This window comes from Macaca thibetana, chromosome 16 (assembly GCF_024542745.1).
Source record: "Macaca thibetana thibetana isolate TM-01 chromosome 16, ASM2454274v1, whole genome shotgun sequence".
NCBI lineage: Eukaryota > Metazoa > Chordata > Mammalia > Primates > Cercopithecidae > Macaca > Macaca thibetana.
Window position 1 is genome coordinate 53,552,797 of NC_065593.1, and position 26,218 is coordinate 53,579,014.

The 26,218-nt window shown below is 49.8% G+C and overlaps 1 protein-coding gene across 4 annotated transcripts; it reads left to right on the forward strand.

The window, feature by feature from the left end:
• Positions 1 to 10: 10 nt before the first annotated feature.
• Positions 11 to 23,620, forward strand: HROB (homologous recombination factor with OB-fold). Of its 4 annotated transcripts, none has more exons than XR_007720150.1 (11): positions 11 to 249; positions 3,261 to 3,311; positions 5,910 to 7,097; positions 9,126 to 9,209; positions 11,131 to 11,271; positions 13,404 to 13,512; positions 13,701 to 13,786; positions 14,134 to 14,259; positions 17,955 to 18,063; positions 18,299 to 18,564; positions 23,019 to 23,078. XR_007720150.1 is itself a non-coding variant. In XM_050763090.1 (10 exons), exons 1-10 carry the CDS (start codon positions 247 to 249, stop codon positions 23,078 to 23,080), a joined length of 1,959 nt encoding a protein of 652 aa, XP_050619047.1. In that variant the 5' UTR covers positions 11 to 246; the 3' UTR covers positions 23,081 to 23,620. The 4 variants fall into 4 exon arrangements, 2 of the variants coding, with proteins under 2 accessions (XP_050619047.1, XP_050619048.1); XR_007720151.1 differs by having other exon boundaries at positions 50 to 249; positions 9,129 to 9,209; XM_050763090.1 differs by lacking the exon at positions 18,299 to 18,564 and having other exon boundaries at positions 23,019 to 23,620.
• The last annotated feature ends 2,598 nt before the right edge of the window (positions 23,621 to 26,218 follow it).

The window sequence follows — 26,218 nt, forward strand, 5'->3', positions numbered from 1 at the left end:
TATGCCCGCCCCTTTAAGAAGGCGGAGACGCCCGAGTGGCGGCGTCTTCGAATGAGGTCTGAAGCGCTGCCCCCAGTCTTCCGGCGACTTTCCCTACATCGCAGAGACGCTGCCCTCTGACCCCACCCTGGGAGCACTGTCCCTCGGAGTCCTAGACTTCCACCTGGGTCGTATCCGAGGCCCCGGCGACTCTCCGGACTCGGGGTGCCGGGCCAACTTTCCCGCCGAGGCCCACCCGCCGTCGCCATGGTAATGCCGCGCCCAGCCTGGGGGTCGGCGGGCCGCAGGGCCCCCCTGACCTCTGGAACTGCTGGTGGGGTTCCAGCCCCTCGCCCGGGCGAGCTGCAGGACCGGGGTCTGGATGGAGGTTCGGGGGAGTCGGGAGACCTGGGGTCTCGGCAGGGCTTGTCATGGACGCGCCGGAGACCCTGAGAAAGCATTCTTCTCCCCTGGGCCTCAGTTTCCCTCCTGTTGCCTTCCTACTCTCCTGGGAAACCTCCTTTTCCAGTGCGCTCAGACATCACTACCGCTTGGGTCCATCCCTTTCCCCTCTCCGCCCCACCCGTTCCACTTTTTTTTTTGGACGAAGTCTCGTTCTGCCGCTCAGGCTGGAGTCCAGTGGCGCGATCTCGGCTCACTGCAACCGCCGCCTCCCCTCCACCCCTTTCTCTCTGACCCTTAGAGTCTTGGGAACTGTATCGCCAGCTGTAGTTCCTGCGGCTCTGGTATCTGGGATTAGGCACCACCTCTGCTCTGGGTTTGACACTCGTCTGGAGCTGGCTGCAGCAGCCCTGCTGGCTAGAAATAAGGAACCGTGGGCTGGGGTATCCTACTCTCCTGGGACCCTAGTTTTTGGGCCTTGGATTAGATAGGGAAACTACTGGCTTCATTTCCAGAAACAATGCCACTGCGGATGTGTTTGGATTTATGGTAGTTTCTCTCATGTTTGACATTAGATTCGTCAGGGGAAACCTTTGGGATATTGCAAAATCCTTAGGCCCAAGCCAGGTGCCGCGACTGACACCTACTTTTGTTTGTTTGCTTGTTTGCTTTTTTGAGACAGAGTCTCACTCTGTGGCCCAGGCTGGAGTGCGGTGGTGCGATCTCCGCTCACTGCAACCTCAACCTCCCAGGTTCAAGCAATTCTCCTGCCTCAGACTCCCAACACGCTGGGATTACAGGCGGGCACCACCACCCCCGCTAATTTGTTTCTATTTTTAGTAGAGATGAGGTTTCACTTTGTTGGCCAGGCTGCTCTTGAACTCCTGGCCTCAGGTGCTGCACCCGCCTCGGCCTCTCAAAGTGCTGGGATTACAGGAGTGAGCCACAACGCACAGCCTGTGGCTGATACCTATAATCCCAGCACTTTGGAGGCCACGGTGGGAGGATCACTTGAGCCCAGGAGTTCAAGACGAGCCTGGGCAACATAGTGAGGCCCTATATCTACAAAAATTTAAAAATTAGGCTGGGCGCAGTGGCTCACACCTATAATCCCAGCACTTTGGGAGGCCAAGGCGGGCAGATCACAAGGTCAGGAGTTCAAGACTAGCCTGGCCAACATGGTGAAACCCTGTCTCAACTAAAAATACAAAAAAATTAGGCATTGTGGCTTGGCCTGTAATCCCAGCTACTCGAGAGGCTGAAGCAGAAGAATTGCTTGAACCGGAGAGGTGGAGGTTGCAGTGAGCTGAGATCGTGCTGCTGCACTCCAGCCTGGGTAACAGAGCAAGAAGGAAAAAAAAAAAAAAAGAAAATTAGCTAAGCATGGTGGTGGACACCTGTAGTCCCAGTTGCGAAGGAGGTTGAGGTGGGATGGTCACTTGAGCCTAGGAGATTGAGGCTGCAGTGAGCTATGATCTCGCCATTGCACTCCAACCTGGGCAACAGGGCAAGACCCTGTCTAAAAAGACAAAAACAAAATGTTTACGCCCATGTGCATAGTCCTGGAGAACTGCCATTGCTCCCCTAGGCAGCCTTCCCTTTGTCCCCTTTCTTTCCTTCCAGGATTGGTGTAGATGGTTCTGAGTGGATTATGTTACAAGAAAGTGTTTTAATCTTTTTTTTTTTTTTTTAAGAGAGTCTCTGTCACCCAGGCTGGAGTGCAGTGGCACAATCTTGGCTCACTGCAACCTCTACCTCCCGGGTTCAAGCAATTATCCTGCCTCAGCCTCCCAAGTAGCTGAGATTATAGGCATGCTCCACAAGGCCCGGCTAATTTTTTAATTTTTTTTTTTTGAGACAGTCTCACCCTGTCACCCATGCTGGAGTGCAATGGCGTGATCTCGGCTCACTGCAACCTCTACCTCCCAGTTCAAGAGATTCTCCTGCCTCAGCCTCCTGAGTAGCTGGGATTACAGGTGCCCACCACCATGCTCAGCTAATTTTTTGTATTTTTAGTAGAGACAGGGTTTCAGTATGTTGGCCAGGCTAGTCTCGAACTTCTGACCTTGTGATCTGCCCCCACCTCAGCCTCCCAAAGTTCTAGGATTACAGGCGTGAGCCACCACGCCTGGCCTAATTTTGTATTTTTAGTAGAGATGGGGTTTCACCATGTTAGTCAGGCTGGTCTCGAACTCCTGACCTCAGATGATTCACCAGCCTTAGCCTCCCAAAGTGTTGGGATTGTAGGCATGAGCCACCGTGCCTGGCAGAAAGTGTTTTAATCTTTTTCTAAGAAGTGGGTTTCACTATGTTGCCTAGGCTAGCCTCAAACTCCTGGACTCTAGGGATCCAGCCACCTTAGCCTCCCAAGTAGCTGGGACTGCAGGAATGAGCCACTACACACAGCTAAGAAAGTTTTTTAGAACACTTAGGTCTTTTTTTTTTTTTTTTTTTAATACAGACTCACTCTGTTGCCCAGGCTGGAGTGCAAGCTCCGCCTCCCGGGTTCAAGCAATTCTCCTGTCTCAGCCTCCCAAGTAGCTGGGATTACAGGCATGAGCCACCATGCCCAGTTAACTTTTGTATTTTTAGTAGAGACGAGGTTTCTTCATGTTGGCCAGGCCTGACCTCAGGAGATCCACCTGCCTCAGCCTCCCCAAGTGCTGGGATTACAGGCGTGAGCCACCACGCCCGGCCTAGATCATTTAAGTCTTTAACAAAATGCCGTTTCTTCTCATTCGTTAGTCCTTTCCCAGCCGTTGCAAAAACAAAAAACAATATACCTGATGGTATTGTTAGTGCTGGGAAGAAGCAGAGTGAGGACAGAATGTGCTTGCAAATGGTATTTCTCAACCCCAGTTGGTTTGTTTTCTTTTCAGGCGTGCAGTTTGCAGAAGCTGTTTGCTGTGGAAGAGGAGTTTGAAGATGAGGTAGGGAAGTGTTGGTGATCAGAGGTGGCAGATAAAGTCTTAAAATATAAACACTCAGGTTCAGAACATCTTGGAGTAGCCTGTACCAGCCTCCTTTTAGTTGATATGTGTATGTTTTTGCCTGTGAGATGCTGAGAAGTGATGAGAAATGTAAACAACCTACTTAAGTGTCTTAGAAACAAAAAACCAGAGAGATGAGTCGCCTAATTGTCATACCTTTCATTTATAAGGGCTCTTTCCTGGAAGATGTGTCATCTAGCTGATTTAATTCACCTCGGTGATAACATATTTGTGGTGGGAAAGGCAGTGTATGTAGAGCCAGAACCATGTAACAGACAGTATAGTTACTGGAGAGCAGGAGGCCAGGGGTCAGCAATTGGCTATGTGAATCAGGGCAAGTTACTTTATTCTCTAGTCTTCTGTTTTCTCTTCTGCAATATTAGGGATGCTCTTCTGTCTCAGATTTCTTCCTTTCCCTCTGTCTAATCACAAAATAGGGGGTGCGACTAGATCCAAAGCTCACACATTAGAATTACCCTTGTCTAGGCCCTACCACACACCAATTAAATCGGAATTTCTGGGAATGACCCAGCCAGGGATAATTCTTTTTTTTCTTTTCTTCAACATTTATTTTAAGTTTAGGGGTACATGTGCAGGTTTGTTACATAGGTAAACATGTGCCATGGTGGTTTGCTGCACAGATCATCGCATCACCTAGGTAATAAGCCCAGCATGCATTAGCTATTCTTCCTGGTGCTCTCCACCTCCCTGCCTGTGGCAGCCCCCAGTATGTGAACTTCTTTCTTTATTTGGAGACAAGATTTCTTTCTGTCACCCAGGCTGGAGTGCAGTGGCACAATCACGGCTCACTGCAACCTCGACCTCCCAGGCATAAGTGATCCTCCCACCTCAGCCTCCTCAGTAGCTGGGCCTACAGGTGTGTGCCGCCATGCGCAGCTAATTTTTATTTTTTTTGTAGAGACAGGGTCTTACTAAGTTGCCCAGGCTGGTCTCGAATTCCTGACTCAAGTGATCCTTCTGCCTAGGCCTCCCAAAGTGCTAGGATTACAGGTGTGAGCCAGCAGGCCCGTCCTGATTTTTGTTTTTACAAATAATTCACAACTGCCGTTTTGTCAAGGAGATGTGTCCTTGTCTTTATCTTTCAGCTTTGGAGATGTGTGATTACAGGCTGAAAAGGTGACTGTTAAAATGACCCTCTTGGGTCTTACCAGGTGATGATGGGACTGCTAGGCAAGTAATTTACTTTCCTCTAGTAAAGGACTCTGACAGCTGAAGTTTCTGTTCCCTGAAAATGGCAGATCAGTCCCTTCCCCCTTCCTAAAGCAGATGACATCATGTCTGAGAGTGAGCTCTTTGGGAGAAAAAAGATCATCAACCTCCAGAGTCATCAGGATTTTATTACTGCTATAGTTCTGGTCATTATTATTATTGTTGAGTTCTATGGTGGTCCTGCCTGAGTATGAGACTCACTTAATAATGCACAAAGCAGGAAAAAGCCTTTCTCTAGCCCAGACAATCCAGTGCGGCAGCAGAGGGTGAGGGTGGTGGGGACCCTCCTGTCAGTTAAATCAGCAGTTCTGACTCAAAACCACCCTCAGAACAGGTCTGTTGCTCTTGAAGGTGTCAATCTCACCTTGCTTCCCAACTGGAATCCATACTTTATTTAACTTGCCTGAAAAGCTATATTTAACTTCTGCCTTTTTTGCTGGCTCCAAGGCCTCTCTGGCTTACTGAAGGGTAGCTATCTCTGTGGTGTGTGTGTGTGTGTGTGTGTGAGAGAGAGAGAGCACACGAGTGCGTATTGGGGATGAAGAGTGAGCTAAGGACAGGCAGCATGACCAGCTGGTAGATCCCTGTTTAGATAACAGGCCAGACATCAGAAAGTGGTCTCGTTGAGATGGTTGTTGTGTGACCTAGGGTGATTTGTCTGACTTCTTGGTGCCCTGGAACATTTGCTTCTCCTGCTGTCCTCCTCTAACTGCCCATCTCCCCACCCATGAAGACTGAAGAAAGAGAAGCTACCTGAAGACTTAGCCTTAGATTGGAGTGTTTTTGATAGAGCCTTGTGTAGGCCCATGGGTGAGGTCAGAGGTGGTAAGAGACAGAGAAACCACCATTGCCTTTCATGCTTTGGTTTATTTTTCTTTTTCTTTCTTTCTTTCTTTTTTTTTTTTGAGATAGTCTTACTCTGTCACCCAGGCTGGAATGCAGTGGCACGATCTCGGCTCACTGCCAACCTCTGCCTCTCAAATTTAAGCGATTCTCCTACCTCAGCCTCCTGAGTAGCTAGAATTACAGGTGTGCACCCCCATGCCCAGCTCATTTTTTTATTTTTAGTAGAGACAAGGTTTCGCCATGTTGGCCTGGCTGGTCTCGAACTCCTGACCTCAAGTGATCCTCCTACTTTGGCCTCCCAAAGTGCTGGGATTACAGGCATAAGCCACCATGCCCGACCCTCATGCTTTGGTTTCTTTCAAGTGTCTACACACAAACATACATGCTATGTTCCTGAACAGTAAAAGCAGAGGGGTTCTTGATTTCCAGATGCCAAGACCTACCATCTCTGCTTCCTTGTAGGATTTCTTGTCTGCTGTGGAGGATGCAGAGAACCGGTTTGCTGGCTCACTGCCTGTGAATGCTGGGCGTCTGAGACCTGTCTCTTCTAGGCCACAGGAGACTGTGCAGGCACAGTCCTCCAGGCTGCTGCCGTTACACCCCACTGCTCCCTCAGAGGCTTTGGGCCTGCCAGACCTGGACCTCTGCCTCCCTACCTCCAGCATGCCCAGTGCCGACAGCCGTCCATCATGCATAGGAACAGCTCCCCTAAGGCCTGTCTCTACTTCCAGCAGCTGGATTGGCAATCAGAGAAGAGTGACAGTGACAGAAGTGCTCAGAGAGCCAGCAAGACCTCAATCCTCAGCCCTACACCCCCTACTCACCTTTGAGAGCCAACAGCAGCAAGTTGGTGGCTTTGAGGGGCCTGAACAAGACGACTTTGATAAAGTCCTGGCAAGCATGGAGTTGGAGGAGCCTGGCATGGAGCTGGAATGTGGAGTCAGCAGTGAGGCCACACCAATCGTGCCTGCCCAGCAGCGGGAGGGTTCAGTATTGGTTAAAAAGGCCTGGTTAGTTGATCTGAGTGGATCTTGCCAGAAGGAGCCTGTGCCTGCCACCCACACAATGGGCATCATGTCAGCCCAGGATGAGTCTCTAGATCCTGTCATCCAATGTAGGACTCCACGACCCCCCTTGAGACCTGGTGCTGCGGGTCACCTTCCTGTTCCAACTGCCTTAACAGTTCCCATTCAGCAACTCCACTGGAAAATCTGTCCACAAGGCCCCCCTGTTCAAGCACTTCAGCCTCTCCAAGCTGCTAAAGGGACCATTCAGAGCAGCCCTCAAAATCGTTTCCCTTGTCAGCCATTCCAGTCTCCAAGTTCCTGGTTAAGTGGCAAAGCTCATTTACACAGACCTCGAACTCCCAACTCAAGCTGTTCTCCTCCCTCAAGGACTAGTTCTGGATTATTTCCTCGGATACCCTTACATCCCCAAGCTCCACTGTCTTCCATTGAGTCTCCTGTTGGTACCCCAAAAGGTCCCCATTCCTCCCTGGGTCCTCAGGGAGCTCTGCAGGCACCCATAGTCACCAACCACCTGGTGCAGCTGGTCACTGCTGCCAGCCGGACACCCCAGCAGCCCACTCATCCCTCCACCCGAGCCAAAACTCGCCGTTTCCCCGGCCCAGCTGGAATCCTGCCTCACCAGGTGAGTGAGCTGACTTTCTAGGATTTGGGGGGCAAGGGAGAGAAGCAGGGTTCCAGCATTGTCCAGCCCTAGCATATCTTCCCTCCTGCAGGGAAGGAAGGAAGGAAGTGCAGAGAGGCTTTTCAAAGCTATAGGAGAAATAAAAGGGAAGAATTGAATGCTAGAAAATCCACCGTGAAAGAAGTGCTTAAGGCTCTGAGGACATCACAATTTTCTTTTCCTTTTTTTTCTGTTTTTGAGATGGAGTCTTGCTGCGACGCCCAGGCTGGAGTGCAGTGGCGCGATCTCAGTTCACTAAAACCTCTGCCTCCTGGGTTTAAGCGATTCTTCTGCCTCAGCCTCTTGAATAGCGGACTACAGGCCCCCGCCACCATGCCTGGCTAATTTTTGTATTTTTAGTAGAGACAGAGTTTCACCATATTGGCCAGGCTGGTCTTGAACTCCTGACCTCAAGTGATGTGCCTGCCTCGGCCTCCCAAAATGCTGGGATTGCAGGCGTGAGCCACCACGCCTGACCCTCTTTTCCTTTTTTTTAAGAATTAGAGACTGGCTATGTTGCTCAGGCTGGTCGTAAACTGGGCTCAAGCCATTCTCCTGCCTCAGCCTCCCATATAGCTGGGACTACAGGTGTGTACTAGGGCAGGAAGTCATTCATGTGCATTTTTTTTTTATTATACTTTAAGTTCTAGGGTACATGTGCACAACATGCAGGTTTGTTACATATGTATACTTGTGCCATGTTGGTGTGCTGCACCCATCAACTCGTCAGCACCCATCAACTCGTCATTTATCACGTGCATTTAAGGACTTCTTATGTGTTGGACAATTTGCTTGGAACTGAGAATACAGAGATTAAAATAAATAGTTCCTGTCCTAAAGAGCTTACAGTGAAATGGAAGAAACAGATGCAAACAAACAAACATGCACAAAGTGCACAGTGTGAATAGGGGTCATTCCCTGGGTGCTGGGGAGACACTGGCTCTGCCTTAGGCTTGCTGAGTGGGCTTTGGATGGATGAGTAGGAGGTTAACAGGTGTGTGGCGGAGCGGGAGCTGTGCTCTGTGGATGTTCTGGCAGTGGGAAGGCAGGGAAGAGCATATGTAAAGGCACAGAGGCAGAAGAGCAAGGTGCATTCAGATCCACAGAACAGTTCATTGTGGCAGGTGTGGGGAAGCTGGGGCTGAAAACGAGACAGCCCTGGTGAGACTTGGATTAAACTAGTCTTGGATCAGATCCCAGATAATTGGACTCTGAGGATCTGGACTGGTTGTGATAGGTATGCCCTCTTCCTCCCATTTTAAGGGTGTTTGAAACAATTTCTGCCTGTTACTTGCTCTGCCCTAGCACGTTAGCAGACATCCAAAGAGGCCGTCTATGTTCCTCCTGGGCTGGATCTTCCTGGAGGAAAGGGTTAGGACTGGGGAAAGCTGCCCCTTTGCTCATCACAGGCTTCTCAATTTTTCTTTTTCTTTTTGAGACAGAGTCTTGCTCTGTCACCCAGGCTGGAGTGCAGTGGCATAATCTTGGCTCACTGCAACCTCTGCTCCCCGGCTTCAGGTGATTCTCCTGCCTCAGCCTCCCGAGTAGCTGGAATTACAGGCATGCGCCACCACGCCTGGCTAATTTTTGTATTTTTGGTAGAGACAGGGTTTCTCCATGTTGGCCAGTCTGGTCTCGAACTCCTGACCTCAGGTGATCCACCTGCCTCAGCCTCCCAAAATGCTGGGATTACAGGCATGAGCCACCGGGCGCCCGGCCAGGCCTCTCTATTTGGGTCACTGCCCCCTTCAGGCAGCCCTGGTTTTCGCGCCTGGGCTAGCTCCAGCTTCCTCACATTTCCAAACCAATCCCCAAAGTATCTTTTTTGAGCTGCCAAAGAGGCTCCTGAGACTTTGTTAGGAGAGATGTAATATGTGTTAATTGTCTCTGATCATTTCCTGAACTCATTATGTAATCCAGACAAAAAGCTGTACTTGTAAATAACAGTTGCTGAGCTTGCTCTCACCTTCTCCTTCTCTCCCCTCTTAGCAGAGTGGGAGAAGTCTGGAGGACATCATGGTTTCCACACCCCAAACTCCGACCCATGGTGCTCTGGCTAAATTCCAGACAGAGGTAACTTATGCAAGTGTTAACTTTCTGGGTGTGATTTGAGAGTGAGGGGCGTCCCCGTGTGTTTCAGGAGTTAAACATCAAGAGCTGATGCTGCTAGGCCTGTTTGCTGGTGTCACACACTAAAAGGCGTTTGAGGCAGGTAGTTGGGGGAGGCAGCAATTTTACTGGCATTAAGCGAAGCCTGTCCTGGTGCCAGGTAGGTATTATCTGGTGCCATGGGTCCAGCCTTCTTTCCCATCTAAGAAATAAAGGCCCAGCTAGCTCCAGCTTCCCCCAGGGGAGGAGACTGTAATAAGTAGTATGAGATTGTGTCTCAGGAGCCCTTCCTCTCAGGTTTCTGACAACTGAGCTAGGAGGGATCTGCCTTCTCTTGCCTTTGCTGGGTTCCTTTTGGTGGGTGAGACCCAGCTTCCCTCCTCCTTGGGGTTCTGGTTGACCTGCTCTGCCCTCAAACCCAGTTTTGCTTTTAATTCTCCCCAGTATTTTTTCTCTGCTGTAGCTCCACAGATCCGCCAGTCCGTTTCAGATCCAAAGCAACAAATACTCTCTGGATTTGAAGCATGTATTAATGTAAGAAGGTTAATTGTTAAAGCTAGAAGCATCCCAAATAAAATATGACTGGTTTCAAAATGGCTAAGCCACTCTGGAAGCCTATAAATATATGCGGTGGATCCCTATCCCTAAGACTTTTTGAGTCTGTTACAAAAAATAAGCTTGGATAGCCTTCTGCTTCAATGAAGTTAAAGTCAGGAACTGATTTTATTTTATTTTATTTTTTAATTTAATTTTATTTATTTTATTTTATATTTTATTTTATTTTATATTTTATTTTATTTACTTATTTATTTATTTTATGTTATTTTAATTTTTTTGAGACAGATTCTCGCTCTGTCGCCCAGGCTGGAGTGCAGTGGCGTGATCTCGGCTCACTGCAACCTCCGCCTCCTGGGTGCAAGCTATTCTCCTGCCTCAGCCTCCCGAGTAACTGGGACTACAGGCGCGTGCCACCATGCCTGGCTAACTTTTGTATTTTTAGTAGAGACGGGGTTTTACCATGTTAGCTAGGATAGTCTCCATCTCCTGACCTCGTGATCTGCCCGCCTCAGCCTCCCAAAGTGCTGGGATTACAGGTGTTAGCCACTGTGCCCAGCCAATTTTTGTATTTTTAGTAGAGGGGAGGTTTCACCATGTTGGCTAGGCTGGTCTCGAACTCTTGTTTTCAGGTGATCCACCCGCCTCGGCCTCCCAAAGTGTTGGGATAACAGGTGTGAGCCACTGTGCCTGGCCCAGGAGCTGATTTTATTAAAAATTTGTTTTTCGTACCTAGTCTTGCAGATAGGACCTGATTTTAAAAAGGAAAAAAAAAGAGTATCTGCTGAATGAAAGCTGTGATATGCAACAAGATTTTCACATGCTTCAAATGCCAAAACAATCAGAAAAAAAAGAAAAAGAAGAAATAAAGAGGCCGGGTGCGGTGACTCATGCCTGTAATCCCATCACTTTGGGAGGCCGAGGCAGACGGATCACAAGGTCAGGAGATCGAGACCATCCTGTGAATGGTGAAATCCCATCTCTACTAAAAATACAAAAAATTAGCCAGGCATGGTGGCAGGCACCTGTAGTCCGAGCTACTCGGGAGGCTGAGGACGGAGAATGGCGTGAACCCGGGAGGCAGAGGTTGCAGTGAGCACTCCAGCCTAGGTGGCAAAGCGAGACTTTGTCTCAAAAAAAAAAAAAAAAAGATTTCACATGCCATTTTCTGGCCTTGGAGATAAATGAGAGGAGAGACTGTGGCCATTGTACTATAGTTTTTCCGAGGGGATTTGCCTTTCCTCTCTCACCCTTCCACCCTGTTTCAATCAACAGTCTGTAGCAAGGTAGACCTATTCATACAGGCTCCCCCTCTGCTCTGTGGTACCAGATTGTTGCTAGTTCCCAGGCATCCATGGAGGAGGATTTTGGGCGAGGGCCCTGGCTGACCATGAAATCTGCGCTAGGCCTGGATGAGAGAGACCCTAACTGCTTCCTCTGTACCTACAGCATTGTCATGGTGCTGCGCAAGGTAAGGATTCTGGGTGCTGAGACCCATAGGAAAGACCGTTTTTATCCCTCTATCTGACCTACTGCCCTACTCCACCTTAGGAAGGAGCTGTTTGCTCCCTCGTACCCTATACGAGCAGCAGCACAAAGTCCCTTTGGTTGTATCTTCCACTTACCTACCTTTTCACTGTCATCCATAGGATTGGGCCCAGGTGGAAGGAGGGTGTGGGTTATGGCATGCTTCTGCACTTCCAGGCCCTGGATGGGGTGGGGTGAGCACACTGCCACCTTCAAATATCCCCAGTGGTTAAGGGTTGTGCAGAGACATGCCAGTACTTATGCCAACATATCCCTGCCTGTGACTGCTATGATGGAACACTGTGTAAACATATATAAACGAAAGTGCTGGATGCAGTGGCTCATACCTGTAATCCCAGCATTTTGGGAGGCCGAGGTGGAAGGATCACAAAGGTCAGGAGTTCGAAACCAGGCTGGGCAACAAAGCAAGACCCTGTCTCTACAAAAAAATACAAAAAAAAAAAATGAATTAGCTGGATGTGGTGGCGCATGCCTTATAGTCCCAGCTACTAGGGAGGCTGAGGCCAGAGGATTACTTGATCTTAGGAGGTTTAGGCTACAGTGAACTATGATCATGCCACTGCACTCCAGCCTGGGCAATAGAGCGAGACCTTGTCTCCATTAAAAAAAACCCAAGGCTGGGCATGGTGGCTCACACCTATAATCTTAGGAGGTCAAGGCGGACGGATCACCTGAGGTCAGGAGTTCAAGACCAGCCTGACCAACCTGGAGAAACTCTGTCTCTACTAAAAATACAAAATTAGCCGGGCATGTTGGCACATGCCTGTAATCCCAGCTACTCGGGAGGCTGATGCAGGAGAATTGCTTGAACCTGGAAGGCAGAGGTTGCGGTGAGCCAAGATGCACCATTGCACTCCAGCCTGGGCAACAAGAGTGAAACTCCGTCTCAAAAAAAAAACCAAAAAACAGGCCAGGCGGGTTGGGTCACGCCTGTAATCCCAGCACTTTGGGAGGCTGAGGCGGGCGGATTACTTGAGGTCAGGAGTTCGAGACCAGCCTGGCCAACATGGGGAAACCCCATCTCTACTGAAAATACAAAAATTAGCCAGGCTTGGTGGCACACGCCTGTAATTCCAACTACTCGGGAGGCTGAGGCTGGAGAATAGCTTGAACCCAGAGGCGGAGGTTGCAGTGAGCCAAGGTCGCGCCACGGTACTCCAGCCTGGGCGACAGAGTGAGACTCCATCTCAAAAATAAAAAAATAAGCCGGGCGCGGTGGCTCATGCCTGTAATCCCAGCACTTTGGGAGGGTGAGGCGGGCAGATCAGTTGAGGTCAGGAGTTCGAGACCAGCCTGGCCAACATGGTGAAACCCCATCTCTACTGAAAATACAAAAATTAGCCAGGCTTGGTGGCACAAGCCTGTAATTCCAGCTATTCGGGAGGCTGAGGCTGGAGAATCACTTGAACCCGGAGGCGGAGGTTGCAGTGAGCCAAGGTCGTACCACTGTACTCCAGCCTGGGCGACAGAGCAAGACTTCATCTCAAAAATAAAAAAATAGGCCGGGTGCAGTGGCTCATGCCTGTAATCTCAGCACTTTGGGAGGCCGAGGCGGGTGGATCACGAGGTCAGGAGTTCAAGACAAGCCTGGCCAACATGGTGAAACCCCATCTCTACTAAAAATAAAATCAGCTGGGCGTGGTGGCGGGCACCTGTAATCCCAGCTACTCGGGAGCCTGAGGCAGGAGAATCGCTTGAAACCAGAAGGCGGAGGTTGCAGTGAGCCGAGATTGCGCCACTGCACTCCAGCCTGGGCAAAAGAGCGAAACTCCGTCTCAAAAGAAAAAAAAACCCAAAAATTTAAAAATAAATAAAAGAAATAAAAATAAAAAACCCAAACAAAAAAGAAAGGAGGCAGGGGAGAGAAATGAAGGATCTCCCAGCTCTAGGTCTGCCAGAGAGAGAGATGGGATACCTCTTTGTCCTCCACAAGAAGATCATCACTATAACTATACTCTGACCCCTCCTACCCCCGGTTTCCCTGGCACACTTGGAGACCTGGGAAGTCACAGGTGGGCCATAGAAGGCTCAGCATATGCCTCTCCTTGTAAACAGGCAGCCCTGAAGCAGCTTCCTAGGAACAAGGTTCCCAATATGGCAGTGATGATCAAGTCCCTGACTCGGAGCACAATGGACGCCAGTGTGGTTTTCAAAGACCCCACAGGTAAGGAATTAGGTCCTAGATTGTCTGATGAGTGGGTTCCATTGAGGACAGGAAATGAGGAGGAATCACCCTCTCCCTTTGCAGACAGGAAAACTGAGGCAGCGAGCAGCCCACTTCCCAGCCAGGGCCCATACCAGTTGCTGTGCTGCCCTTGACCCCGAGACTGATGAGCCATGTGGTATTTGCAGGAGAGATGCAGGGGACAGTGCACAGGTTGCTGCTGGAGACGCGCCAGAATGAGCTGAAGCCTGGCTCAGTGCTGCTGCTGAAGCAGGTATGGGGAGCAGCTGTCTACACCACTGCCACCTGGATAGAGCCCCCAGTGTCTGTCTCCTTACCTGTCTGGCTGCCTTCCTCTACAACACCAGGCATGGAGTAGCTGAACCATTGCTAGGCCCTGGCTTGAGGAGCTGAGGGAAGGCCTGCAGCCCTTGAGCTGGCTCCCATTCTTCAAGGTGGATGGGGATGGAGGGTTGTGTTGAGGGGAGAGTGTGGCAAATGGTTCTCTGGCACCAAGGCTAGGCAGAGGACACCAAGTGAAAAGCAGTTGGGAGCCAGGTGGCCATCTGGCAGCTCCCAGTGCTCCATCAGGACACTGACCTTCCCTTTCCTTGACTCTAGATTGGAGTGTTTTCTCCTTCACTTCGAAATCACTACCTCAACGTGACACCCAACAACCTGGTCCATATTTACAGCCTGGATTCTGGGGATGGGAGCTTCCTCAAGCCATCTCAGCCCTTTCCCAAGGTAAGAGGAGCAGGATGGAACAGGGGACTGGTAGGGCCCTCCTTCTGCCTGGATCTTCTGATTTCTTCCTCTCTTCCACCCTGGGGAGCAGGTGCTCTGAGGTGAAAAGGTATCTTTGGGGACAGGACCATCTCCTATCCCTCATCTGGCCGCCTGGCAGATGGCTCAGTAACAATACCTAGAGGAGCAGCTGGCTTCTTGGTGATCCCTGAGCATCTGATGGCAGGCTTGAACATCTGAGAGGATAGGAGTCACTTGAGAACTAACCAAGTAGAGGGCCCCCCAGGGGGTGGCGGCAGTAAATGACTGAGGGTCAGATCTGCTACAGGTGGCAGTGTGGAGAACAGTGAGCTACAAGTGGCCTGTCAGGTGAGCCAGCACCTGCTCTGTGTCTTCCCTCTTGGCGTCTGCCTCTGCTAAGTTAGGGGAAAGCTGCACAGAACACTGGTGGGGACATCCTCTTTAGGAACTGAGACAAGCATTTGGCATTTATGGGAGGTGAGCATGGGCTTCCAGGCAGATGCACTCCAGGGTAAGAGTGCAGAGCCTGGGCTTGACATGCCCCGCCCCCACCACCTTCCTGGGATCTTGTGTACTGAAAACGTGTACTGTGACCTTGGGCAAGTCCTGTCGCTTCCCTTGCTGTTGCTTCATCTGTGGTACGTTTGACTTGATGACCTCTAGTCACCTTAGAGGTTTTCATCTAAGCTCCAACTTTCCACTTCCATTTTCCTCATCTTTCCCCTTAGCCCCTCCATTTTCTCTAAATCTCCCCACTTCCAAACCCTTTCTTTTTCTTTTTGTTTTGTTTTGTTTTGTTTTGTTTTTTTGAGACAGAGTCTCGCTCTGTCGCCCGGGCTGGAGTGCAGTGGCCGGATCTCAGCTCACTGCAAGCTCCGCCTCCCGGGTTTACGCCATTCTCCTGCCTCAGCCTCCCGAGTAGCTGGGATTACAGGCGCCCGCCAACTCACCCGGCTAGTTTTTTGTAGTTTTTAGTAGAGACGGGGTTTCATCGTGTTAGCCAGGATGGTCTCGATCTCCTGACCTCGTGATCCACCCGTCTCGGCCTCCCAAAGGGCTGGGATTACAGGCTTGAGCCACCGCGCCTGGCCTTTTTTTTTTTTTTTTTTTTTTTTTTTTGAGACAGAGTTTTGCTCTGTCACCCAGGCCAAGGTGCAGCGGCGTGACCTTGGCTCACTGCAACCTCTGCCTTCCAGATTCAAGTGATTCTCCCAGCTCAGCCTCCCAAACAGCTAGGACTACAGGCACATGCCACTATGCCTAGCTAATTGTTTTTATATTTTTAGTAGAGACAGTTTCGCCATATTGGCCAGATTGGTCCTGAACTCCTGACCTCAGTTGATCGGCCTGCCTCGGCCTCCCATAGTGCTGGGATTATAGGCATAAGCCACTGTGCTCGGCCTATTTTTCTTTTAAATTTCAAATTATCTATACTCATTGAAATAAATCAAAATAGGCTGGGCGTGGTGGCTCATGCCTGTAATCTCAACACTTTGGGAGACCGAGGCGGGTGGATCACAAGGTCAGGAGATCGAGACCATCCTGGCTAACATGGTGAAACCCTGTCTCTACTAAAAATACAAAAAAATTAGCTGGGCATGGTGGTGTGCACCTGTAGTCCCAGCTACTTGGGAGGCTGAGGTAGGAGAATGGCCTCAACTCGGGAGGCGGAGCTTGCAGTGAGCCGAGATCGTGCCACTGCACTCCAGCCTGGGCGACAGAGCGAGACCGTGTCTCCAAAAAAAAAAAAAAAAAAAGAAGAAATAAATGAAAATAGCACAGAATAAGCGAAAAATGGATCCCAGCCTTTCCCACTCCTATTTCCTAGGGCTAAGCATGGCTAACCATTTAATTACCAGTATTTATTTAGTTTTTTGAGATGGAGTCTCACTCTGTCACCCAGGCTGGAGTGCAGTGGTGTGTTCTCAGCTCACTGCAACTTCACCTCCTGGGTTCTAGTGATTCTCCTGCCTCAGCCTCCTGAGTAGCTGGGATTACAGGTGCATGCCACCACACCTGGCTAATTTTTGTATTTTTAGTAGAGACGGATTTCACTATGTTGGTCAGGCTGGTCTCGAACTCCTGACCTTGTGATCCACCTGCCTTGGCCTCCCAAAGTGTTGGGATTACAGGCGTGAGCTACCATGCCTGGCCTAGTTTTTTTTTTTTTTTTTTTTTTTTTTTTTTTGAGACGGAGTCTCGCTGTGTCTCCCAGGCTGGAGTGCAGTGGCGTGATCTCGGCTCACTGCAAGCTCCGCCTCCCGGGTTCACGCCATTCTCCCGCCTCAGCCTCCCAAGTAGCTGAGACTACAGGCGCCCGCCACCACGCCCGGCTAGTTTTTTGTATTTTTAGTAGAGACAGGGTTTCACCATGTTAGCCAGGATAGTCTCGATCTCCTGACCACGTGATCCACCCGCCTCGGCCTCCCAAAGTGCTGGGATTACAGGCTTGAGCCACCGCGCCCAGCCTCCTGGCCTAGTTTTTGTATTTTTAGTAGAGATGGGGTTTTACCATATTGGCCAGGCTACTCTCAAACTCCCAACCTCAAGTGATCCTCCTGCCTTGGCCTCCCAAAGTGCTGGGATTACAGGTATCAGCCACCGTGCCTGGCCTTAATTATCAGTTTTACTTACCTGCCCATATATTAGCTATATATTCCTTTGGGGATTGTTAACAGCTAATTTTAAATCTCAGGTTAACTCAATGTATTTCTGAATGACCTCTTCACTGTCTGCTCTAGTTATATAGAATCCCTAAAACATCAGATACCAACAGAACTAGAAAAGAAAATCAGCCGGCCGGGCGCGGTGGCTCAAGCCTGTAATCCCAGCACTTTGGGAGGCCGAGACGGGCGGATCACGAGGCCAGGAGATCGAGACCATCCTGGCTAACACAGTGAAACCCCGTCTCTACTAAAAAAATACAAAAAACTAGCCGGGCGAGGTGGCGGGCGCCTATAGTCCCAGCTACTCGGGAGGCTGAGGCAGGAGAATGACGTAAACCCGGGAGGCGGAGCTTGCAGTGAGCTGAGATCCGGCCACTGTACTCCAGCCCGGGCGGCAGAGTGAGACTCCGTCTCAAAAAAAAAAAAAAAAAAAAAAAAAAAAGAAAATCAGCCAAAAGAGGTTTTTGTTTTGTTTTGTTTTATTATCTGCTGCTTTGGGTGTTTGGTGTTTCAGCTCCCTCCCTTCAGCATGGGCCTGGGTGGCTGGCCCCTGCCATACTCTTCCGTCATATACTCTTCCATCATATTTCTTTCTTTCTTTCTTTTTGCAGAGAGGGTCTCACTCTGTTACCCAGGTTGGAGTGCAGTGACACGATATCGGTTCACTGCAACCTCTGCCTCCTGGATTCAAGCGATTCTCATGCCTCAGCCTCCCGAGTAGCTAGGATTACAGGCGCGCACCACTATGCCCGGCTCTGTTTTTGTATTTTCAGTAGAGACGTGGTTTCACCATGTTAGCCAGGCTGGTCTCGAACTCCTGACCTCAAATGATTCACTGGCCTTGGCCTCCCAAAGTCTGGGATTACAGGTGTGAGCCACCACACCTGGCCCCATCATGTTTCTTTCCTGAGCCCCCCACTGTTCCTTTGAGGTTGTCTGGGTAGAGATGATGCCACCTGAAGGGATTTCAGGGTCACAGGCATTGGTAACCAGATCCTCTGTCCCCAGGATTCAGGGAGCTTCCAGCATGATGTGGCTGCAAAGCCCGAGGAAGTCTTCAGAACAGCACAGAAACTAGAGGCAGAGGCGTGCCCTGAGGAAGAACTCCCAGAAGCAGGTAAGGCAGTCAGCCCATCTGGGAGCAAGAGAGGTTCAATTTCCTGTTGAATAGCTGAACCAGAATCTTCCTGGCTACATCTTGTTCCTCTTTCCATGAATCTTTGGATCTTATATAATTTTACAGAAATCAGATAGAGTGTCTTGTTTGACAAGGCTGCAGGCCACAAACTCATTAACAGTGTGATGGGGCCGCATAAAACAAAGCGTCATCCACAGGTTTCCCCCATTTTCAGGTTATGTGCCATCAGCCACAAGGAGGAAACATCACCATCCCCTGTCCAGATGGACAGGTGCTATCTTTGTGCCACACTCTGAGTCCTCCGTGGGCTGACGACTGGACCACAGAGGCAGATTTCCCATCCTGACTAACCTTAGAGGAGTGCTGAGGAGTCAGACGTCCACGTGGTTTTTGGGAGAACCAGGCTACAAACCAGAGAGGCCCAAATGCAGACCCCTTGTGGTTGGGCTAGCTGCTTCCTCAGGAGGCAACATCACCCAGGTGAAACTAACACCATTCATGATCTAGTTTTAGCTTCTTTTATTTTTATTTTAATTTTTGAGACAGGTCTCATTCTGTTGCCCAGGCTGGAGTGTAGTGTTATGAACACGGCTCACCGTAGCCTCAGCCTCGCAGGCTCAAGCAGCCCTCCCATCTTAGCCTCCCAAGTAGCTGGGACTACAGGCATGTGCCACTATGCCCAGCAATTTTTAAATTTTTTGTAGAGACAGTTTTGCCATGTTGCCGAGGCTGGTCTCGAACTCCTGGGGCTCAAGTGATCCTTCTGTCTCTGCCTGCCAGGGTACTGGGATTAGAGGCATGACCTACCACGCCCAGCCTGGTCTTTAGCTTTTCAATTCCAAAAATTCAATCCTGTCTGGCCCCAAAGTTTACAGGATTATTTGTGGGCAGAAACCTACCCAGGTGCCAAGGCAAGAGACTGAAGGCACAAACTGTTCCAGTATAATAAAGAAAATAGAATAAGAAAAGTTATACTAGAAATAGGATATAGAGATGATTATATATGGATATTACCAATCATTAGTTTTTAGTACTAATCTCTGCATTATCATTGTAACCAAGAAAAGGACCAGCCAATACAGAGTCAGGAGCTGAAGAGACATTGTGAGAAGTGACCAGAAGACAAGAGTTGGGTGCCAGATGTAGGGTCCCGGCCTAAAGACTTTAATACTTTCACTGATTCGCTACTGCTATCTTCCAAGAACTTAAAAGAAGAACCAGGGGCCGGGCGCGGTGGCTCAAGCCTGTAATCCCAGCACTTTGGGAGGCCGAGACGGGTGGATCACGAGGTCAGGAGATCGAGACCATCCTGGCTAACACGGTGAAACCCCGTCTCTACTAAAAAATACAAAAAACTAGCCGGGCGAGGTGGCGGGTGCCTGTAATCCCAGCTACTTGGGAGGCTGAGGCAGGAGAATGGCGTAAACCCGGGAGGCGGGACTTGCAGTGAGCTGAGGTCCGGCCACTGCACTCCAGCCTGGGTGACAGAGCGAGACTCCCGTCTCAAAAAAAAAAAAGAAGAACCAGGTTTGCAGGCGGAACATAAAGTGGACAAGGAGTGTGCCCACTGAAGCACAGCACCACAAGGAGAAGTTTAAGCCTCTGGATGACTGCGGGCAGGCCTGGCTAATGTCAGGCCTCCCACAAAAGCTGGTGGAGCAGAGTGTTCTCTAACTCCCCCAAGGAAAGGGAGACTCCCTTTCCCAGTCTGCTAAGTAACAGGTGCCTTCCCAGGCACTGGTGCTACCGCAAGACCGAGGTCTACTAAGTAACGGGTGCCTTCCCAGGCACTGGTGCTACCGCAAGACCGAGGTCTACTAAGTAACGGGTGCCTTCCCAGGCACTGGAGCTACCGCAAGACCGAGGTCTACTAAGTAACGGGTGCCTTCCCAGGCACTGGTGCTACCGCAAGACCGAGGTCTACTAAGTAACGGGTGCCTTCCCAGGCACTGGTGCTACCGCAAGACCGAGGTCTGCTAAGTAACGGGTGCCTTCCCAGGCACTGGAGCTATTGCTAGACCAAGGTGTCCTCAAGCGGCCCTTATCAGGGTGTGACAGAGGACTTTCACTCTTGTCTTCTGCTCACTTCTGGTTGGTTTTTTCTCGGTTACAATGATAATGCAGAGATTAGTACTAAAAACTAATGATTGGTAATATCTATATACAGTCATCTCTATGTCCTATTTCTAGTATAACTTTTCTTATTGTAACTATTTTCTTTATTATACTGGAACAATTTGTGCCCTTCAGTGTCTTGCCCCGGCCCCTGGGTAGGTTTCCACCCACAATTATAGATAGGTGTTCTCACACTACCTAATTCACAGTATACCAATGGATGAACCACAAAGGCCATTATATCTTGTGAAAAAGCATATGTCCCTTATCCTAGAATCTTGCATTGCCTGGGAGCCTGCACTCTTTCTTTGTGAGACAAGCCAAGGCATCACCAGAATGCCAGAAGGTTGCTGGTAGTCACAGAGAATTGACTATAGAATATTAGGGCTGGTGGGCTGAATGCAGTGGCTCACGCCTGTAATCCCAGCATTTTGGGAGGCCAAGGAAGTGGATCATGAGGTCAGGATATCGAGACCATCCTGGCTAACACGGTGAAACCCTGTCTCTACTAAAAATATAAAAAATTAGCTGGGCGTGGTGGTGGGCACCTGTAGTCCCAGCTACTCGGGAGGCTGAGGCAGGAGACTGGCGTGAACCCGGGAGGCGGAGCTTGCAGTGAGCCGAGATCACACCACTGCACTCCAGCCTGGGCAACAGAGAGCCACCCCGTCTCAAAAAAAAAAAAAAAAAAAAAAAAAAAAAAAAAAAAATATATATATATATATATATGGGCTGGTGTCACATCTTCAGTGTAGGGACAGACCTTTGAGCAGGAAGCTACTAATGGTGGCCCAACAGTGCTGAAGACAAATACTTATACTTTTTTTTTTTTTTTGAGACGGAGTCTCGCTCTGTCACCCAGTCTGGAGTGCAGTGGCCGGATCTCAGCTCACTGCAAGCTCCGCCTCCCAGGTTTACGCCATTCTCCTGCCTCAGCCTCCCGAGTAGCTGGGACTACAGGCGCCTGCCACCTCGCCCGGCTAAGTTTTTGTATTTTTAGTAGAGACGGGGTTTCACCGTGTTAGCCAGGATGGTCTCGATCTCCTGACCTCGTGATCCGCCCGTCTCGGCCTCCCAAAGTGCTGGGATTACAGGCTTGAGCCACCGCGCCCGGCCTCTTTTTTTTTTTTTTTTTTTGAGACGGAGTCTTGCCCTGTCGCCCAGGCTAGAATGCAGTGGTACGATCTCAGATCACTGCAACCTCTGCCTCCCTGGTTCAAGCAATTCTTCTGCCTCAGTCTCATAGTAGCTGGGATTACAGGCACGTGCCACCACACCCGGCTAATTTTTGTGTTTTTAGTAGAGACGGGGTTTCACCGTGTTGGCCAGGCTGGTCTCAATCTCCTGACCTTGTGATCCGCCTGCCTCAGCCTCCCAAAGTGCTGCGATTATAGGCATGAGCCATCGCACACAGCCCAAATACTGATTCTTGATTCTTACCCTGATTCCTAGTTTCCTAGCCCAAGCCGATTGCCATTCCCCTTCATTTCATACCGTGTTTCTCTAGACAATCATGGTGTAGTTAATGCAGGGGAACTTTTTTTGTTATAAGCAAATTCCAGTCCTACCTCCCTGGGTACAGTGCCAGTCGCCATAATGAAATTGTGAATGCTCCCCAAACTAACTTTTGTCCTTCCTTCCAGCAGTGATATTTACTGAGTGCTCTTGCCAGATGAAGAGCTAGGCTCTTGGGTGTAGCTTACAGACGTCTAAGTTACTCCCAGGGTTTTCTGATCCCATCCAGTAGGCAGGAGTTTTCTAGTTGGCAGCAGTGGCTCTGGTGTCAGATGGAGCCTGAGTATGCTCACCTTGGGCAAGTTGTTTTACCTCTTAAAAACTTGTTTCAGGCCGGGCGCGGTGGCTCAAGCCTGTAATCCCAGCACTTTGGGAGGCCGAGACGGGCGGATCACGAGGTCAGGAGATCGAGACCATCCTGGCTAACCCGGTGAAACCCTGTCTCTACTAAAAAATACAAAAAACTAGCCGGGCGAGGTGGCGGGCGCCTGTAGTCCCAGCTACTCGGGAGGCTGAGGCAGGAGAATGGCGTAAACCCGGGAGGTGGGGCTTGCAGTGAGCTGAGATCTGGCCACTGTACTCCAGCCTGGGCGACACAGCGAGACTCCGTCTCAAAAAAAAAAAAAAAAAAAAAAAAAAAAAAAAAAAAAAAACTTGTTTCAGGTAAAGTGGGGTTGATAACAAGAGCTACCCGGAGATGCCCTACCTATGAATGGTTATTGAGGCACACAGCAAGCACTCAGTCAGTATTAGCTGCTGCTAGTAAACAATATTGCTAGGGATTATTGAGGTCAGCTGTGTCCAAGTTCTCAGACATAAGTACCACATCTGAGAACTGTAGTCTAACACAGGCACTTTGAGGAAGGGGGTGATACTTTCCACTGTCAGATGAGAAGCCAATTAAGGAACTGTGCAACTCTGAACACATCTAATGGCTTTTCCCAGCCCTCTTTCTCCCTCAGCCAATGAGGGTTGCACTAGGTGACCTCTGAAGCCTTCCTGTTTGGCACTATGACTGGATGGAAGGAGAGGAATCAGTGAGTCCCAGGGGAATTCTCTTCCTCATCAGAATGGCCCAGGGATTATGCCCCTGCCTTTTGTCATATATGGGTACAGGGGGAGCAGAGGGAAGATTGAAGTCAGGCCAGCCTCAGGCCCATTGGCATGGGTACCACTGCCTGGAGGAGCTGCCTGTCCAGCTATACAACCAGGCCCAGGCCCTCCTGAAGGGCAGAAACTTGGACCTGAGTCATACGGAACCCTGATGTTGTCACTAAGGCTACCCATCATTCCCCTCTCTGTAGATGACCTGGATGGACTCCTGAGTGAGCTTCCTGAGGAATTCTTCTGTGGGACCAGTAGTTGAGACTGCCCCAACACAGGACACGCACCGTGAGCAGGCAGCTCTGGGCGTGTCTGGTCACGTCCAAGGGGGAGAAGAAGGCCAGCATGATTGGAGAGTGGACACAGCGGGGGGCTTCTGTGGTTGCTCCCACCCTGGGTGTTTTCCCTGAGAGCCCCCTCATCTCTGCGCTGCCCTCACTTTGGGCCTTCCTTTGCTGTTGGCCCCAGAATCTGGCCCGAGACTGGCTCTCCAGCCAACAGGAAAGGCATGTCATCCTCGCCTTGGGTGTCCCTCTCCTGCCTCAGCTTAACTTTAGAGGATATTGGGCCTGGTTTTCTTGTCCCTTCATACCCTAGTCCCTGGACAGCTGAGGAGCTGAAAGAAGCCACACCACAGCAATGGCGGCCTGCCCCTCTGCACAGGGGAGGAGCATGCTCAGGCTTCCTCTGCTCTGTCTCTTCAGACCTGTGGTTGCTCTGCTCATCCGTGCCCAAGGTTCCCAGGTGCAGGACAGAGGTGTGGCCTATTGTACCTTGTTCTGAAATAAAGCAGCTCCTGCTTCTTCTGCCTCCCTTTCCTTTCCACCCCCTGCTGCTTCCTGCCTGCCCTGCCAGTGCTGTGTGGCCACAGAAGGGCTCAGGCAACTGTTTATCTCTTTTTTTTTTCTTTTTTATATAGTTTTAGACTTACAAATTTATAGACTTATTGCAAAGAGAGTACAGAGAGTTCCCACATACCCCACACCCAGTTTCCCAGTTATTATTATTTTATTTATTTATTTTTGAGATGGAGTCCCACTCTGTTGCCCAGGCTGGAGTGCAGTGGCGCCATCTCCACTCACTGCAACCTCTACCTCCCAGGTTCAAGGGATTTTCCTGCCAGCTGGGCGTGGTGGCTCACACCTGTAATCTCAGCACTTTGGGTGGCCAAGGCGGGCAGATCACAAGGTCAGGAGTTCGAGACCAGCCTGGCTAACATGGTGAAACCCCGTCTCTACTAAAAATACAAAAATTAGCTGGGCATGTTGGCACGTACCTGTAATCCCAGGTACTAAGAGGCTGAGGCAGGATAATTGCTTGAACCCGGGAGGCGGAGGTTGCAGTGAGCTGAGATCACGCCACTGCACTCCAGCCTGGGCGCTGGGTGACAGGGCAAGACTCCGTCTCCAAAAAAAAAAAAAAAAAAAAAAATTATCCTGCCTTAGCATCCCAAAGCTAGGATTACAGGCAACATGCCACCATGCCGGCTAAAATTTTTTTTTTTTTTTTTTTTTTTTTTTTTGAGATGGAGTTTCACTCTTGTCACCCAGGCTGAGTGCAATGGTGTGATCTCGGCTCACTGTGACTTCTGCTTCCTGAGTTGAAGCGATTCTCCTGCCTCAGCCTCCCAAGTAGCTGGAATTACAGGCGCCTGCCACCATGCCCAGCTAATTTTTGTATATTTAGTAGAGACAGGGTTTCACCATGTTGGCAAGGCTGGGCTTTAACTCCTGACCTCAGGTGATCCGCCTGCCTTGGCCTCCCAAAATGCTGGGATTACAGACGTGAGCTACCGCGCCCAGCCTAATCTTTGTATTTTTAGTAGAGATGAGGTTTTACCACGTTGGCCAGGCTGGTCTGACACTCCTGACTTCAGGTGATTCACCCACCTCAGCTTCCCAAAGTGCTGGGATTACAAGCGTGAGCCACCGTGCCCGGCAATTTTTTTGAGACAGGGTTTCTCTCTGTCACCCAGGCTGGAGTGCAGTGGCACAGTCATAGCTTACTGCAGCCTCGACTTTAATGGGCTCAAGCAATCCTCCTGCCTCAACTTTCCAAGTAGCTGGGACTACAGGCAGCACCACTATGGCTGGCAAATTTTTAAATTTTTTGTAGAGACAAGGTCTCACTGTTGTTGCCCAAGCTGGTCTCAAACTCCTGTGATCCTCCTGCCTTGGCCTCCCAAAGGGCTGGGATTACAGGTGTGGTCTCCCCTATTATTGACACCTTATGTTAGTATGGTACATTTGTCACAGTTAATGAACCATTATTGATACATTATTAACTAAGCTCCATACTTTATTCAGATTTACTCAGTTTCCCCCTAATGTCCTTTTCCCCTCAGAATCCCATTTCACAATCATCCTGACTCTTGGATGTGATGTTTCTCAGACCTTCCCTGTTTTTAATGACCTTAATTAACAGTTTTGGGGAGTACCGGGCAGGCATATGGTAGGATGCCCCTCTCTCAGGATTTGTCTGATGTTTCCTCATGATTAGACTGGGGTTCTGGGTTTTGGAGAGGAAGACCAGAGGTCAGGTGCCATTCTTGCCACATCTTATCAAGGGTTCATGCTGACTTTGATCACCTGACTGAGGTAAGCTTTGCCAGGTTTCTCCACTGTAAAGTTACTCCTTTTTCTTCTTTCTGTACTGGACCCTTTGGAAGGAAGCCTCTGTGCAGCCCACATTTAAGAATTGGGGAATTATGTTCTACCTCCTTAAGGGCAGAATATCTACACAGTTTATTTGGAATTCTTCTGCGTGGGAGATTTGCCTGTTCTCCCTCATTTATTCATTCATCCATTTATATCAGCATGGACTCAAAGGTATTTATTTTACACTTCGGCATATAATCTCAAACTACTTAATTTTGTTGCCAAGCAACTCTTCGTTGCTGTGGCTTCTCTGTACCACTTTTCAGACTAGAGGTGGACAAGGGGCATGGGTGGGTTGTAAAAGGTCTAATTATACCAAGTTGCCGACCTTGTTTTCGTTTCTGGAAGGAGAGTTGGGAAAACTCTCCCAACTCATGGGCAACAGGAGGCAGGTTAAAGAGCCCAGTTTGGGCCAGGCGTGGAGACTCACGCCTATAATCCCAGCACTTTGGGAGGCCAAGGTGGGAGGATCACTTGAGCCCAGGAGTTCAAGCCCAGCCTGGGCAAGGTGGTGAGATGCTGTCTCTTGAATAAGTAAATAAATAATAAATAGCAGGCTGGGCATGGTGGCTCATGCCTGTAATCCCAGCACTTTGGGAGGCTGAGATGGGAGGATCACAAGGTCAGGAGATAGAGACCATCCTGGTTAACATGGTGAAAATACAAAAAAACTAAAAATACAAAAAAATTAGCCAGGCATGGTGGTGGGCACCTGTAGTCCTAGCTACTTGGGAGGCTGAGGC